Raw genomic sequence first — 18,163 nt, forward strand, 5'->3', positions numbered from 1 at the left:
CGTAGTTTGATGGAATAATTCTTTGAATATTACACATCATGATTGATATTGGGTTTTCACGAAAATCTTGTAGGATTCAGATTATAAAAATGTGCGTAATTCAAATACTTATAGGAATTTACTTGCCACGCAAAATAACATATCGTTGATTTTAAAATAAATAACAATCGTTAAATCAACTCCCGTCAGTACTTCAGTACTTTGATTCTTATATAGAAAAAGGGGCATTCATACCTAGAAAAAACTCAACCATGTGAAGATATGCATCTTATAAATGAAAACGAAAAATCATAATTTATGATATACTGTAGCATAAAACATTTTAAAAGTTTTTGTAAGGAGGGATCATGAGAATATCCGTACACCTGGTGCTTGCGGTAAATATTATTCCATACTCTCCTGATAGACTGATTGGAAATTCTATCAACACCGTTGGTGATGCTCTTTTAAATAACTAAATTAACATTACTCGAATGCAAAGCACAAATGATAACAAGCCATGAATAATTGTTAACAATAAATATTTTATTTACAAAAAGTACATTCTTACCATTAAAAACAATACAAATGAAAGAAGAAAGCAGTCACTGCTTGACATGCTTGTGTTGCCTTCTTGTATCAGATCACATTGACATAAACCGGCACCGAGAAGGATTCGGTCGCCGCGACTCTACTTATACAGGGCGTCAAAGTCACGCTTCTCAGTTCAACATGACATCCTTTTTTCACATCACACAAGACATGAAAACATTTTCGAAGATTATGCTGCTGAATACAAATGGGGTTGAATTATATTAGGCGCACCAGCATTAAAAAGCATCAACACTTTCATTCACATCTTATTTTTATCCTTCAAATACATTTCGTTTCAATCAATGGGTACAGATGCGATAAATATTTGGATTTGCAAAAAATAAAGAATACTTTTCAAGAGTGTTTACAACATGTTCATAAAGTAACACATGAATGTTTGCAATTAATTTTCTCCAGATGAATAAAACAAAGACCAGTCATAAATGATATAAGGGGTCTCAAAACACAAATGACGTACCAAGGAATTTCAATCTATTGAATCTTAAGTCAATGAATGCAAAATTTATATAGATACTGTACTTGACTAAAATATCATTTTTATTTCAACTGAATATTTGTAGAAACACAATTTAAAAAAACGAAGCTTTAAAATTAAGTGTCTGATAAGATTAGACAAAGTAGGGACAAATCATAAACCTTCATTAATTCAAATTATTTGATGGCTATCAGATACAATCTTTTTTCTCAAACTGGAAAACTAGTCACAAACGGAAGTAATTTTCCTATGTTACAACTGATTTCTAAATTTCATCAATTGAAAATTTAAATCTTTAATAAACAAGCACAATGCAAAACATCATTTGTTTTTGTTCGTAAGTGATTTCAAAGTGACATAACAAAAACAACTACAGAAAACTCCTGACTGAAGCTAATAATCTATCAAAGATACAGTTACTTACTGGCTCCTTCAGTTACCTGAGATCACACCTTATAACAGGCCCCTCCCACACATGACGGAATGGTAGGTAATATGCGTGATATGATCACTGATGATAGGGTGAAATAATCAATGAGCTTCAATCTAGATATAAATTCATTAAAGTTATTGCAAACGACTCAAACAACGTAAATTATATTAATCATAAAAATTCAATCTTATAGAAAGGGGCCAAAATCAATTACCATCAAGGCTGAAAAGTAAAACATAAAATATGAAAACCCTGCATGCGATGCATGTTGCTTCCTTTCCTCATTCAAAGCCCAATCTATCTACAGAGTCAATTACAAACTTCATTCACTCTCAGAATGCCTCACTCCTCACACAAAGCCTTGGGCTGACATGTCTATAGATACACATTCACTGGAGATTTCTTGCTTTTGGCACAAAAACTGATGACAATATGTGGGGAAAACTTCACACAAATAATGCGTAAATGGAAAATGAAAGTAAGATTCAAAATCAAACAAATTATGGACGGACAAAATTAATAAAAGCCGTATAAATCATCACATTGTTCCAGCAACATAAAATATTTGATTTTTTGGCTTCAATCATTGCATTTGCTTGTCAACAAACTCTACTTTCTATTAAGAAATCCCATTATCAAAGATATGCAATGAATTATGTAATGTTCAAAATAAAAGACCTTTCCCATTGATTTTGGTAAGATGTTAAAATAGAAATTCATAAAAAGAAATAACACAAATTACAAACACAGTCTTATAATGTTGCTCTGATGAACTCTGTCTGTATACATATGTACTCCTTCAATACTCAATCAATTCTACTTGCTTACACAATTTCACTCACACAATAAATATTTTAAATTTGATGCAATTCTCACTCCGATTCACAAAAATACATAACGTGCAGAACAATATAAATACAGGTGTGAATAAATTATATAATACACAGGTGACAACAATTTTTTTGAGAACCTCACATTCTCAATGTCAAACAAAATACAGATGATCAATGTTAAAAACAATTTAAAACTCCAGCACTGAATGCCTTTTCCTCCATATCAAAAACCAAAAGAAATGTAACTGGAAATTCCTCTGTTTTGTCATGGGAGAAGTTGCCCAGTATGGACACAAGTCAAAATATGAAGAGAAAATGAACACAATACTATGACACAAAGCCTGTTTTTGTTTTTGCCTTGTCTCAGCTCATGCCATATTCAATCCGTGACAAAAAAAGAAGAATTATTCCATTGTTATAACACAGATTGCCACAACTTAGTGTTTCACCAGCAAGTGGCTAGTAATGGCATAAAATAATGACTGTTGTCCACTTCACTTATAAACTGGTTCCTTAGTTTTGACCGAGGAGGACCAGCTACACTCGTTTTGCACCATCGTGTGGTCTGAATATTGCACTTGCTTCCATTAGGATGTCTGTTTTACAAAGTCATTGCACTTGTTTAAATCAAACATACATGTATGTAATTGCACAAGTGAAAGAATGCAACTCTTTGCTCCTAGTACCCGCATAAGAGCCTTTATATAAGAAGAACAGCCATAACCAGTAATGGCTTCAATGCCCATGCAGTCAATCCAGTAACAACCTTGAATGATTGGCTAGTATCTCACACTAATTACTTAATTAGGTCGGTCACACTTCATAGGTTCCTGAACATAGTGAAGAATACCGCATTTATCGTTTTTGTCGGCTGTGACTAGAGTAGAAACAGTGGACTTCCAGTAGTCAAAGCTGATTCTGGAACTCTGAAATCACAAAAAGTCAGGGTCAAGTTTGCAGCAATAGCATGGTAAACACAAGGAAAAAATTTGTGCAGTGTTATGTTATTCAAATTAGGATCTACTATCAAACACCAGTCATATCACCACTACCTGCTTTAAATCATACTGCAAACAGTGAGTATAAGATCACGGTATTACCTTTTCTAGAGCACTGCAGTCTTTGTCTTTGTGAAGGTAATGGTCTTGCCAGAAGACTAACAACTCCCTGAAATAAAGACACACGTCAGTCTAAATTAAAAGTACAGTAAAACTCGATTATTGCGAAGTTATAGGGACCAATGGATTTACTTCGTTGTATCCATAATTTGTTATATCTGTATAATGAATTTGTAATAATAAATATTACGAATTCACGATATACATGTTTTCTTTCACCAGACTATAATTTTTGCAAATGAAGCCTAAGAATAAAATTACATTACTTTGATACTTTAATAATCGGATTGTGAGTCGAAAAATTTATATGAAAATAAATTCATTCAAACTATTATGTTATGTGGTAGTGCAAACTTTTTTAAACTGTAAAGAAGTTCGTTTAAAAGTGTTAAATTTCATTATTATTCACCTCTACGGGACTCAAAATCAGTTCCCTATATCCGTAAATTCGTTACATCCAAATTCATTATCACCGTAAAATTTTGTAAAGATTTGTAAAGAATTTTACCAGTAACTAAAAAAAAACTTCACTATATCCGAGAATTCCCTATATCCATGTTTGTACTAAACAAGTTCTACTGTACTGAAGTTTTACTTAATGTTGTTCATTGATACAATAATATGGGATTTACTGTGGAATCATTAATACTTTAAGGGGCCAATTTCTGTTGCTTTTTGGGTATCCCTTACCCATAGATTAACATCCCAAATGAATCATAAAACAGTCTTTATTCATTACATAAAAGCAAATCCACCATATTTCATCTCCATGAACCATAAAAAAATAAATAATCAACATAAAGCGGCAGCTCCAAATGTAAACGCTCTCCTGACCTGAAGTTCCGGAGGAGGTTGGCGGAGCCGCTGACTTCCATCATGTCCTCCTTCTCGTCACGCAGGGCCTGGAGGTAGCGAGGCAGGGCGTTCTTCCGATTCGCAAACATCAGGAACACCAGCGTCGTGTTGAGACAACTTACATTCTCCTGAAGGAAACAATAGGAACTTTGTATAAAAATATGCAATTTGTGATTTTCTCTACATTCAAGCTGTATCTCTCCACATACCGGTAAGCAGCATGAGACATCTCCAGTTATCACATATGTAAATTTTTATCTGCATATTATTTATATAGGAAAGACTAAATAAGTACATGCCTGAGTGAGATTTTGAACATTGATGATTTTGATGAGCTTGTACAGATAGTCCAGCTGTCGGTTGAAGTCACCAATGTACATCAACAACTTGTTCTCCTTCTTGGCATAATCTATATCAAATAAAACCAATTATTATTAGAGTCAATTCATTACAAGGAAAGGGTTACTATCTTTATTAATAAGACATGTATTTTGTTAATGGCATTTTAATCCCCAGAGTAAGTGACTGTAGTCTTACCCATAAACACCACTTCCTCATTCATCAGGTGTTCAAGGGAGAGAACCAGACTACGGATAAACATGTTGGAGTCCACAAGATTCCTGTTGACCGTGTTGATGAACTTGTCAAACTGTCAATGAGTAATTAGTATTTAAAATCAAATTCTATCTCCCTATAAATGATAAACAAAAGGATGATGCTAAGCTCTTTAATAGTACATAAAATTTAGTGATATACATTTGTTCATTAATGTATTACAATTCTGCCTAGTATTTTTAAAAATATTATATACAGGTACAGTATTTAAAGAAATGAATATGTTTAGAACTTACATTTGGTTGTGTGTGAAGAATTTCCTCAAAAGTTTTGAATGCTTCTACATTGAATTTGATCAACTCTCCAAGCAAGTCAAAACTACTCTGTAGAATTTCCTTGTGTCTGATTTCATGTTCCACGATATTGGATGCTACATGCTGCAAAGGAAGTAACAAGTTTACTTAAAATTATTCATAGGTAAATACAGTATACATGTTAAAAAGTATTTCCCTACAAGGTAACAGACAACTTACCTGTAGAAGGCCCCGTCTCATTAGGAACACCTGATCACAGTAAGATGTGTTGCCCCTGAGATAGCTCTCCACGGCCCTGGCCAGCCAGAATCGAAACGTTGATGTGGTCGGTTCCTTCTTCATCACCTCCACAATCTTTGTCAACAAACCCTTGCTGCCCTTGCACATCAGTTGTCTGTCAAGCACAGCAGAAGCATTTTATTTCACATTCAATTATGGTTTAACTGGAGAATTATTTGCACTCCCATACCTTAACTGGTACATGCTCTTAATATATATTTTTTTAACTTTTACCTCTTTTTATAATAACTGAATTCATGACTCATTTTTCAAATAAAGTTAAAAAATAAAGTCAAATAAAGGCAATAGATACCCCAAAATTTAGTAGTAATATTGAGGCTATCTACAATTTTTACCAAAACTTACTTGTTCACCGAGGAGAGATTTGAAAGTGCCAAGGATCCTGCTTTGGCTAAAACAGAGAGCATATAAAATAGAGTTCTGTCTTAAATTTTCCTTTATTGAGCATTCAAAATTCAATATGTACATGAAAATTTTACATGTAATAATTGATGGCATTGGGAGTACAAAAAATAGAACTCACTGTTAATTCTGACCACTTCATTTAACTCATTCTTTGACAGAAGCAGGTGCTTGTAGCTGAAAAGAATCAGAATCAAAATAGAATAGAAAACTTTTCTCAGTTTTAAGAGGACACAATGTTTTTTCAACACAATAAATTCGAAAAAAGTTTTAATACTTACTCAGAGTGATCACAAAAACTATGGACAAGTCGAAGAAATTGTATCTTCAGAGCTACCTCCTGCAAAATTAGAATACCATGCAGTGGCAATTTGTAAATTGTAAAGGAGAATGAAAATTCAATACAAGATTGATTTTAACATAAATGAATATTACGAAACACTTACAGGACTACATTCACAGGCAGCATTGTGACCTCGTAAACGATGGCGGCTACTGTATCTGCTTCTGGAAACAGATCAATTAACAGCTATTAATTGGACAACTGCACATGATATGATGAGAATACCTCAGTCTTTCGGTCTTTGTATAATTTTTTTGTATCTTACTAACTTACACTTGACATTTCCAGATGAACTGGTCAAACAATTCACTCAGACCTGGAGCAAGCTTTAACTCTGCTAACTTTCTTTGAACCTGAAGTACAATTAATACATTGTATAAATATTTTGCTATAATGAAACAAAGCTTTCTATATTACAGTGGAAGTGTTTCCCTGGTGCTGATGAGAGAACCTTTTTCCGGTGTTTCCCCAGCAGAAACAGGCCCAGCACGTAGACGACCTCCACCCTCTGTACCAGTTCCTCCGTGATCTTCAGCCCCTGCTGTTGGTTCATTGGCCCGCCCGCTGTCGTGGGCTCAGAGATTCCTACAACCAGACCACATCACACTCATTAACAACTTTTATCTACACCGTATTATAGAAACCTATTTGTGTAAAGATTTATTTCAAATATAAACATGTTATTTATTTATGACAGGAAAATTACATACTCATTAATAATGGTTTATGCATTGACACATAAACCAAAAAATAGCAAAGTTCAAATCATTATATATCATTCAAAAGTCATTTAAAACATCCTTGTATTCAAAAGAAATGGTGCATACTAATTAATAAATTGATAATACAAATAAATTGTTCACCTCCAATAAAATCTTCGAAGTCGTCCAATGAAGGGCTGTCATACATTTCCTCGGCCATCTGGTTCTCGATCCACTCCATCCAACAGTCCAGTTCACTGACCATCCCTCGGTAGCGTGGGGTGTCTGTGCAACAACAACCCAACACCATTAAGCAATGCAGAAAAAACACACAATATTGCACTTATGTTTTTATGGGCAGAGCCATTTTAACAAAGCTTAAACTTTCGGTGAAATGTTACTATCCAGTTTATTAATTAAAACACTCTGTCAAATGTTGACCTCTTTTCTCCTAATTTCCTAAGATAACCTCATAAATATTCATATACTGTCAAAATAAGAAAAAAATTTTCTCTCCAAGATCTGCTTTGTTGTGTGAAACTGACAGTGTTTCAATTGAAATATGGATAAAGTTGGACAAGTGTCATAGGGTTCAATGTATTCATATCTATTAGCCAATGAATGGACAGTTAACCATGAGTAGAGGCTGTCTTCATCAAATCGAAGTTTGTGGCATACTGCCCAAAGTCCAAGCTGTTGTTAAAACGACTCTCATAATCAGGTCTTGTTAACACTTTGCTTCAGGTCTTTTATCTTTCTGAATGGATATGGAACACTTTAAATGAATTCTTTTAAAACAATTAAAAAACGATAAGCAATACATAGTAGATGTTTTGTATCAATACAAGTACTTACAGTCCCTTGACACTGCCAAATTAACCAGCCTTGGAAGCAGCTCAGGGATCCCCAGAAGTAACTCTGTATATAAAGTGAAACAAATCATCACGTTAAGTTAGTCTAATAAAACATATCAACATCAAATTCAAACTGCCCTTGTGTTAAAACACACAAATACAGACCTTGGTTGATGTCTCGGACATTTACAAATCCCTTTGTTCTCTTTTGTTTGTTCTGTGCAAATACTACAACAGGGATATCAACAATACATGGTATAAGAAATCAATCAAACATTTATTAATTAAGTGTCATGCACAGTACACACTTTTTCCAGCTCATATTGAATCCCTTTTAATTGATCATATTGTATCAAAAGTTAGGGGTGAATATCACACATAGGAAACATTTATTTATCCCTCCATCAGTATCTTTGTGTGTGGACTGTAGGAGTACATTCCCCGATATTGAGCATAACATGCAGGTTTTTGAAGTTTACAAATACTTCTTTCATCAAAAATACTTTATTAACTACATATCTCTAACATCTGAATTCGTCCAAAAAGTTTATGTGTGTCAAATAGTTGCAGTTTTCTCATGTTGGGCGTCACATTTTTATAATAAATATAATTTGCAGGAAGATTCTCAATGATAATTCAAATAAAAATATTTTTACTCCTTATGCACAAAAATTTCTTACGTCTCACATGCATAGACATTGTTTAGATTTGACCAGCTGTATGCTGGACTTGATAATGACAATACATGTACGTCACCCACACTTGTAACTTATAAGAGTTTGGAATACATTATCAACACAATCACATAAACATCTTTAACTGAAAAATCATTCAACTTTTAGAGAGTAGTGGTTGGCATTATACATGAGAGTGTATTTTACTCTAGACTTTACAGTAACAATCACTTAGTTCTGATTAACAATAATGACTAAACAAGGCAGTAAATGACAATTCTATTACCGTATTTTTCCGACGATTAGTCGGTATTTTTTTCCTCTGAAGCAGAGCACCCGACTTATCGTCTTGTTCGACTTGTCGTAGGCTCGTAGTCAGAAAATTTTTAAAAATAGCATTAAAAATCTTGGTTTTAATCATCTTGAGTTGGCTGTGTGATTGAAAATTACGTTGTTGAATTCACTGTTCATGTTTAATAATTATCATTTTCACTCATCTGTCAACACTTAAATACATAATAATAACAACAGTTATTAAAAAAATGTTACATTGTCTTTAATCAATTAAAAGTTTTACCGTTCCGTTTTTATAAACACATCGTCACATGCTTCTATGTATCACTAGTAGGAAGATAACATTGCGCAGTAAAATTGAAACCAAGTTTGAATGGAAGAAAATATTGCAGTAGGTCCGGGGGATGTTTTTTTTTTAATTTAATTATTTTATTTGTAAAGAGTTGTTAGTGGAAAGTATAAATCAGAAATATTTAATGGTCAAATTAAATCTTAAAATACGTAATCGGCAATTATCAATACTACTGTTTATACAATAGGCTGACACCGGTTGTGTTAATAATCTTGCCCTAGGGCTAAGATCTTTACGGCAATTTCACTCCCTGTGTATATAAAGAGTACCGTTATAAGAGTGATTATAGTTCATTGATTAATTATTGTCCAATTCTTTGATTATTGTTAGATAATTTTTTTAGGAAACGTATGTATGTCGTATATCGTCATTATCAAGTCGTACAAATGATCGATATATTTCTAACAGTGTCTATGTAAAACAATAGCGTGTAATTGTATTACTGGAAACAAAGTAAACAAGTTTCATCAAATCATAGTAATTGCTAAGCTTTCTGCACTTGAGATCCCCCTTTGAAGTCCGACACGAGACAGGTGCATGCCTATGACACCGGAAATGGTTAAACAAACATTGACCACACGCCGAGTCAACAGGTGGCTGGTTACGTAATGGCGAATACACTGGCGATAGTCAGAGTGGATACTTATTTTAATGCTTGGGAATAAAATATTTCTGACAAAATAAGTTTAGTTTTGCATAACACGCGATATCAGGAATTGTTTAAAATGCAAGCGACTTTGTAGAAGTTGCCGGTATTTGAAAATTTGATGCATAAGTATAAAGCGTAATTGTTTAAATGTTAATCATTATTAATAATTGGTAGAAATATCGGCGACATCGTGGCATCATACACTGATAATGTTACTGCAGTTTTATAGGCCATTTTGAAGTGATAAGATCGACGTATGGTCTGAGATCGACGTATCATAGGATTTTGTTAAAATTTTGGCTAAAAATGGGCAATTCGACGAGTCGTCCGCATCAACGAGTCGTCGGGAAAATACAGTATTTGAATTTGATCTTCAACTATACTATTTTAACTAAGAGAAAGAAATACTACATACAAAACTTACAGGAAGATTTGTTTTCATAGATATCCAAATCAGAGATGGCAACAGCCAGAATGCGGCAGAAGTTGGCCAGCTGCTGATCCGACAGGGACTGTATCAAAGGTCGAATATTCTCTACAAACAACATCCATATTAACTCTGATGCTTTTAGTTTATCATAACTCAAAGCATCAAAAAAAGAATATGGGGCAAGATTCATTATCAATACCACTTGATAATTTTTCACTCCATTTGAATGAGTTAACATCAGTGAAACTGTTTATGTCCTTGAGTCAGAAGGACTGATCTCATTACAGAAGTGTACTCACTGATTCTGTGAAGGTCAAGGACTTCTTTCCTGGACTGTAGCATGTCTTCTATTAGCTGACAGGCATTGATGAAAGTTTTCTGGTGTGCAAGCAGGGTGAACACATAATTCAGGACCTCATCATCCACCATCAGAAGGGACGTCACCTGTTCCCCTATAGACTGCAAAGGAAACAAACAATTTTCAATACAATAGATATTACATACACTTTTTTAAATCACTGTGCCTTAAAAGGGTATAATCACAATTTTGAGCTAAAATATTTCTATTTCATTTTTCCCATTTTCAATGTCTAAACTGCTTAATTTGGGTATTTCAAATGCTTAAAAAAATGTGAATGTCAAAAACTAAATGACAAGTAACCTAGGGGGCGACTTGGGCGCTTTTTGACAGAATTTTCTCAAAAAAAGAAGTTGAAGTCGCCATTTATTATGAGTTCACAATCATGTAAATCAACCCCAAAGGCAATAAAATGATAATTAACTAATTCTAAAGAGTTTTCACACCGTCAGTTAACCCCTGTTGTGATCAAGTACTCGAAACTGTCTTCTCTTTAAGGGTTATAAAAACGGGTGATGCAACCACATATTGTGCAAGGGATATTTATCTCTTTAATGTTGATATTACAATTAGTTGTTAACTTGTAATTAGTTAATATCTCTGCCAAAATAAAGCTAAAATAATCATAAAACCTGTTTGTCTTAAAAGAATAAAATCCTCTACATTACGGTTGTAATTGGGTCAAAGGGTTGGACTAATACCTCCAAAAATACACATAAATACAGAAATTGATTTTATATGTCATTTAGCTAAATCAATTACAAAACATTTCATCAATAAAATGTATGAATACATCATATAAATTAAAAAAAATTGGACAAGTTTTTAAAATTTTAAAAGCTGTTTTTTCTTTTTTTTTCTTGACTTGCATCTAATCTAATTTAAATTATCAAAGGTTAAATATGTGTACAATAATATATCATCATTAACATTGTGCCCTCATTAAGTAATGGAAGCCTCCCTGATTTCTCAAACTTCTTCCTATTTCCTGTTAGGGAGAAGTGAAGTCTCACTAAAATTTTGCTCAAGGTTTGTCCCCGAGAAAGATACAAAACTTAGAAATCTGTGTTTTTTAAACAAGGCTCATGCTATGCATGTTTCAATAACTTTTAATTTACAGTTTTCCTATAGCTTGAACTTTGTAAAAGGAAATTATAAGAAAACATGTACATACTAAAAAATACCAAAGTTCAATGATATTGAGAAATGCTATAAGTCAGAGACCATGAGTGACCAGAGTAAGCAATATATTAGTTTCAAACTTACAGTGACATGGAACTTTGTCAGGATTTCCAGAACCAAACTTTTGATTCTCAGGACAACTTCTGATTCGCAATATCCTACTACACAGAAACAATGGCAAAAATTACAGTAGGCAATAAACAACAACTTTCATATCAAATTACAAAATCAGAATAATCTTGCATCATTAAAATTATGAAAATAAAATACACAGAAAAAGATACAAAATAAATTGTCAGTTCCCACCTTTTGCCTTTTTGCTGGATTGAGGAAACAGTGTGTTGAACATAAGGATCCTTATCAAGACCTGTAAGTAAGAAACAATTCATGCATGGTAAAATCATTGGAATTTATTCAGACGTTAATGATCTTTTGGTAAGGCTTGAACAAATACAGATTTTAATAGTTGTAAATGCTCTCTGTATAACAAATGCATACTAGTAAAGCCAAATATGGGTTATACATATCTAAACATGAAATGAAAGATTCAACTATTACTTTATATGCTTTTGAAAGTCTGACATAACAATTGATAATATTACCTCTACTCCACCATGCTGCAGAAACTGTGCTGCATATTTGTTTTGCTCTTCATCTGCAGTGGCATCATCCTGGCTTCTTCTCGGTTCAAAATTCATCAGATTGCCCAACAATGTCTGTCAACACACAATGACAGAAAATTAGAAATTATACAAAAGCTTTAATAAACAATGATACATCAACAATCACTGAACAATTATTTTCATTTTGTCCTTAAAACTTGGTTTAAAAATATAATATAAAAATACCACTTAGATAAGACAAAGTCCTGTTATTTTTTTACATCTCCTTTGAAGATATGACAATTTTCAGCAAAGTTTTCTTTTTTATTGAATGTGGGCCTTATTTCAAAATATAACAGGATGGAAAACTTTTCATATCTCTAATACCCAAGCCTTAGTTAATTCATGTTTGTTTTTTTTATACTGTAATTTGGATTCATGTCAATGCTTGGTCATATTGGAACGGAATATATTAATCAGATAAAAGAGAATGCTTACAAAAAAAAACCCCCTCTTAAAACATTTGTCAGTATGGAATAAGATATACATTGTAAGGAAAACTTAGAACAAATCTGCTGAGTTTAAATAATTTTTAAACATTCTAAATCATGGGGGTTTAATCATTTTGATAGAAAAACAAACTGTGAATACTGCTTCTTTGCTATTCAATTATGCTAAATCATGAAATATTTGATGAACAATTAAAATACTAAAAATAATGTAAATTTTGATTTAGAACCATTTTAACAAGAGCTTGGACTTTGGGTAGTTGCGTCAAACATCAATGTGACAAGGGCATGGCTATTTCATTGCTAGCCACTGAGCCATGGGTCTTTGAAATCAACAAGATTTGTCTAGCTTTTAAGCTAAGACTATATAATCAGTGCATATTTCCTTGAATTCTTGTCATCTTTTACTTGTTTGACACAAGATACAAATAGCTGCATCCTATTGAAAATCTATTGTCTTGTTAAAATGGTTCTACAAAGATACTACCTTTAGATTTTCCATGCACACATCATCTTCCCCATTCATTTGTGCACTGTACTGGTCCAGTTCCACAATAACCTCTGGAACACCAGAGCCATCTCCAATATCTTCCACAATATGTTCAGGGAGCTGAAATTAATATAATGCAGAGTAGTAAATTTAATTAACTAAAATTAAACTATAATACATTGAAAAAGAAATTGAATGCCACCCTCAATTACACACATATTACAAGAATTACATTTTTCATAAATTTACATTTCAAATTTCTGTGCACTTAATTTCATTGAGAGAGAATCTCTTCGATTTAAATATAGTAAATCTACATAAAGACTATATGTTTAATGTTTGGTGAAATTAAAGTTTAACATGTAGAGTTTGGGTTAATTTAATTGTTTATCTATAGAAAGAAGGTATGACACAAAATGGAGGCGTCCATCTCATCTTTAAACAATGCCCATGCAAATACCAAGAGTAAATATGAAAACAAAATCATGCATTCTGGTAAAAACAGATGGAATGTAGTCTAATTACTACTGCAAAGATAAGCTAATTCTTGCAAACAGATGCATTCACATATTCAATAAATATCCTTAAAATTATTCTAAAATTGAAAGATAGATTTCGATTTATCCAAATTCTCTAATTAAATATATAAACCGTTACATATAAATGATAAACGAATATATTTATCTGATTTCGACGTTTTCATTTGAAGGTGAAAAATAATGAAAGTCACAAAAGATTCGCCATACGCACAAATCAAAATTAAATATACCTGGTTCAAACGACGAAACCCATTTCCAGAATATTGCCAATGTTGACTGGCTAAAAACACCGAAGATCGAACGATGCCCTTTCTCAGTTTGTGTCGAATCATGATTTCTTTCCTTGTTTTTCTCTAGATCCAGTGCTTGAGAAAGATCGGCGGTAAATTCATCTGCGCATGTGTGAAAAATATTTCCTGTTTTTCTACTATCCCTTATATCATTAACGTTTAATTATACGATTATTATACTTTATTCCCTGTTTAAGTTATTATTACCTAAACTGTATTATAATTGATCAGAAACATTATAAGTTAAACATAACTTGAAACAGATCACCAAGAATCGTAAACACAATAAAGTTAATGTTATAAGCATAGCTAACCGGAGAACCAGTTTAGAAGTTGAGAGTCGTGTATTTTTAGTTGCTACGGTGAGGTCAACAGCTATACTGTTAACACTGCTTTAAAGACATTTAAATTTAATAAATATCTAGATAGTAATGGAGACAGATCCATGTTGCACAGTCGAGAAAATTAATCTGAATTGAAATCGAGTATTTTTGTGCCTCTTCAGCATGTAACGTTAAGGATATGCTGTTCTCGCAGCTGTTTTGAATTTTATTACTGTACGACTCTGGGTGATGTGAAATTCGCACTATGTTAGGCAGATCAAGTATCGATTTCAGCGTTTGTCATTTAAAGTGAATGTTGGCATGATATTTTAATTTAAAAGTTGGAATTTAAATTAAAGTTAAAAGTGCAGTGGGCTTGACAGGGATGTGATGCTAAAATTGTTCTAAGGTAAGTCCAAATGAATTTTATATTTGAGTACACATTTGTGTACATACTTTGTAGGCGTTTAGTCTGTTTAGTAATTACGAATTATGTGCTAACACATCAAAGAAGCAGTTAAAGTTATAATATGAATCGTGCACATTCATGCCTGTATGTATTTCTTTTTACACCTACAAAGATTTGTGTCAGTATAACGACTGAAATTTAAATCTAGGGTCGTTAGATTAGTTGTCAGATTGTAAGCGCTTACTTCGGATGGTTTACCGGGTATACCTAATCGATCGATCTGCTTCAAGACTAATTAAACTTTCTTACGCAAGTACTCATTAAACCTAATAGCAGCTTTAAAAACTGTGCTTCAAACAAAACCAATATGATGTCGATATTTGTACGTGATGATCATGGTGTGTTCGTTTTGTAGAGAGTGTGAAGAAGATGACTTTTGTGAATATTTTCAAAGACTTTTACGCGGATTCGGATTCTTACGATAATCATTACGACAACGATAGAAAGTACACGAGTACTCTGATCGAACAGAGTGAAAAAAGCAACCCTCTGGATGACACGAAACAGAAAACGACAGTGCATAATGACTGGAACGAGGCTGTCAAGGCCTGGAAAAACACGGCACCGTTTCCACGGTATGTCTCGGCGCCGACGGTCACAAACGTAATCAAGCGTCAGAACCGCGAAGTTAATAAGTCAGAGGAACCGGACAACAATATCTCCTCAGTCAAGTGTGTCGGCGAGGATTTTGATACTTTCCCTGTACCAAGCTGGAAGGCCAACGTTGAACAAGGGACATATCGTTACGTCACAAACAACGCTTACTATCGGACGGTGAAGATTCTGGACTATCGTGACAGGCGGGAGTGGTACACCATTCATAAGAAACACCCGGAAATTGTTTCCATGCATTGGCAAAACAAACGGTTTAATAAAGAGTTAAAACGGAACTTGAGGCGAGACTTGGAAATTAGGTTTCACAATCACAACCGTCGCCAGCAATCAATAGTGGGAGAAAGTGTGTCGGACACATCGAATAAAAAACCGGCCAATGATCAAGGGGACCAACCGATAGAGAGCAGCCGCGAGCCCAAGGTGCGCGTGACGACACCTAAATCTAACCGAGAGTGCGTGAGTGAGCACAAAATCGAAACTCAAGACTCAAATCCGTTAAACAAAGCTTCTAGTGACTTGAATATTGATAAAATATCAACCAGAATAAGTGCTTTGAACGAAGAGCTCAGACGCGACTCACGACTGAGAAAATCGCACGAGGCTGCAGACATTGCAAAATTTTTCCTTCAAACGAAAGAAATCTCGTCAAAGAGTAAAAAGAGAGATGGACAGAATACTGATGAAGTTATGACGGTCAGATCGGTGGCTCAAAGGGGCGAGCTGAAACCGGTGGAGAGAGTCACCCCCGCACAAAGAATAATTGCCGCGGAGTCTAAAAAATCGAAACAAAACCAATTACGGTATACAAATTCCACCGGGAACGACGCAGCAACAATGAGTGTTCCTTCTATACCTGACAATTTTCACATCGCTAGTCCCGAGCTGGAAAAAGCTCTTAATTCTTACAAATTAGCAATAGAGACAACAAAACAGTCCCTGTTTAATACTCTTACTGGCAATAAGGGCCAGAGGAGGACGGGGGGTGGGGCTAACAAGGCGGCCCACTCTGCCCCTCCCTCCGTGTGCGAGAATTCCTCCAACGGAGTTGGCCACTCTGACCAGCCCACCCCAAACAGTGTTCACAGTGTTTCAAGTCTCAGTGGGAAGGACAAGGCTTCCGGGAAAAAATCCCATTTCACCGGAATTCTGCCGGGGATTTCCGGCAAGCGTTTGGAAGTGGGTCCGACCACCAATAGGTGGATGTAGGACCTCCCCGTGCCTTGATCGAAAGTTTGCCCGAATAGGGAAACTTTTGTATTGATGTTGCCTTATTTACTCAAGTTTTATTTTGAAAATTTATTATGACATGTAATAAAAAGAAACTGGTGATAAGTACCCCGACTTTCGAGTGTGTTGTGTCTACAGGCTTTATCAGTGACACATTGAGCATTTAATGCTATATCATTGACATTTCATACTCGCCCTTGTTTGTTATTTGGAGACAAAAATTCATGAAAAAATCTATTTTATGGTAGGGGGTCTCCATTTTCACAATACTAGACACGATTTTGAAATATAATGAGGTCGCTATACCGATAGGTTCTAACGGTCGGGGTGAAAATTTCGGGACTTAAATTTTTTCTCCGACCTTTCAGTTATATAAATAAAACTATCTTATAATCAATAGAAATTTAATCGCCTTAGTTAACATTTCGGAAGCCTTAACAAAGTACTTGGGTATTTAAAAGAATAAATATTGACTTGGATTGAGAGAGGGGTGTTAAAACATTAGCATTGTCCCCCGTGGTCAAATACCCCAAACAGGCGAGTGGAGTCTATGTTTCGTTGCAGATCTCGACGTGTAAAAATTTCAGACGAATGTTAAATGTGATTTAAGATTTTATCATACAAACTCGACTCGCCCTCTAATAGAAAACAAAAGATAGAAGTGTTTTTCGTTTAAATAATTAGTATATAATACAGGTAAATTACAATGTCTCTCCTTTCATGCAATTAGAAACCCAAATGCATTTCACCGAACTTTAATAAGAATTTCGCAAGAGGGAAAGTGGTGGCGATGTCGTAACATGATTTTAATAAGAAGACGGGGGGAATAAAATAGTGCAAATGCCCATTTGGTTTATTCATAAAAAGAAATTTTCAAATTTAATAATTTTTTCCAAACAAATATTTTCAATAATGTTATAATACAAATTGCAAGTTTACAAAAGGAAATTTCTAACTATATCCAGTTTTGAATATTTAAACAAACGATAAGAAATAAAATAAATTCTAAAATTTTGGTTGTATCGAACCCACCACCTAAAACCCCAGCTCTATATTGCTACCCATTGTCTGGGGCTCTAACCACTTAGCCATTTCAGTCACAACAAATGCTATATGCGGCTTAGACCAGGGATTTACAGACTTGTATTTTTTTTACTGAAACGTTCAATTGTTAAGATACAACATAGGCGTCGGAAGCAAATTGAAAGTGGGGGGGCTAGACTAATCCTCAGAAATATTGAGAAAAAAGTAATTCCCAAAATCAGGGAAATCCTAATCCGTGGGGGGGGGGGGGGGGGGGGGGGAGTATACCTATACTTCCAAAAAAAAAAATTACTTACCAAAATTTGTTTTCTCAAAATCATGAAATTCCTAATCCGTGGG

General features: G+C 34.2%; 2 protein-coding genes across 4 annotated transcripts; one reads left to right on the forward strand and one right to left on the reverse strand.

Annotated features, from left to right (window-relative positions):
• Positions 1-504: 504 nt before the first annotated feature.
• LOC128187938 (short transient receptor potential channel 4-associated protein-like) lies at positions 505-14,264 on the reverse strand. Of its 3 annotated transcripts, none has more exons than XM_052858646.1 (23): positions 14,087-14,264; positions 13,315-13,437; positions 12,319-12,432; positions 12,023-12,083; positions 11,801-11,874; positions 10,476-10,635; positions 10,162-10,281; positions 7,943-8,005; positions 7,779-7,841; positions 7,086-7,208; positions 6,674-6,807; positions 6,496-6,575; positions 6,326-6,386; positions 6,161-6,219; positions 6,001-6,056; positions 5,823-5,868; positions 5,397-5,571; positions 5,160-5,300; positions 4,846-4,957; positions 4,608-4,717; positions 4,288-4,436; positions 3,436-3,502; positions 505-3,261 (listed from the first exon to the last, which is right to left on the reverse strand). In XM_052858646.1, the coding sequence occupies exons 1-23, from the start codon at positions 14,186-14,188 to the stop codon at positions 3,136-3,138; spliced, it is 2,319 nt and encodes a 772-aa protein (XP_052714606.1). In that variant the 5' UTR covers positions 14,189-14,264; the 3' UTR covers positions 505-3,135. The 3 variants fall into 3 exon arrangements, with proteins under 3 accessions (XP_052714606.1, XP_052714607.1, XP_052714605.1); XM_052858647.1 differs by having other exon boundaries at positions 10,171-10,281; positions 11,801-11,877; XM_052858645.1 differs by having other exon boundaries at positions 11,801-11,877.
• Positions 14,265-14,470: 206 nt separating this feature from the next.
• LOC128187939 (uncharacterized) lies at positions 14,471-16,894 on the forward strand. The gene is made up of 2 exons (XM_052858648.1): positions 14,471-14,878; positions 15,294-16,894. Exon 2 carries the CDS (start codon positions 15,308-15,310, stop codon positions 16,757-16,759), a length of 1,452 nt encoding a protein of 483 aa, XP_052714608.1. The 5' UTR covers positions 14,471-14,878; positions 15,294-15,307; the 3' UTR covers positions 16,760-16,894.
• The last annotated feature ends 1,269 nt before the right edge of the window (positions 16,895-18,163 follow it).

The sequence above is a fragment of the Crassostrea angulata genome, chromosome 6 (assembly GCF_025612915.1).
Source record: "Crassostrea angulata isolate pt1a10 chromosome 6, ASM2561291v2, whole genome shotgun sequence".
Taxonomy (NCBI): domain Eukaryota; kingdom Metazoa; phylum Mollusca; class Bivalvia; order Ostreida; family Ostreidae; genus Magallana; species Magallana angulata.

Excerpts from the sequence above, each read along its gene's own strand:
- LOC128187939 (XM_052858648.1), top strand. The coding sequence starts at position 15,308 with ATGACTTTTGTGAATATTTTCAAAGACTTTTACGCGGATTCGGATTCT.
- LOC128187938 (XM_052858645.1), bottom strand. The coding sequence starts at position 14,188 with ATGATTCGACACAAACTGAGAAAGGGCATCGTTCGATCTTCGGTGTTT. Across the intron at positions 7,209-7,778 it reads TTTGGCAGTGTCAAGGGACT|ACACCCCACGCTACCGAGGG; the intron begins GTAAGTACTTGT and ends GTTGTTGCACAG. Across the intron at positions 6,057-6,160 it reads AGTTTTTGTGATCACTCTGA|CTACAAGCACCTGCTTCTGT; the intron begins GTAAGTATTAAA and ends GATTCTTTTCAG.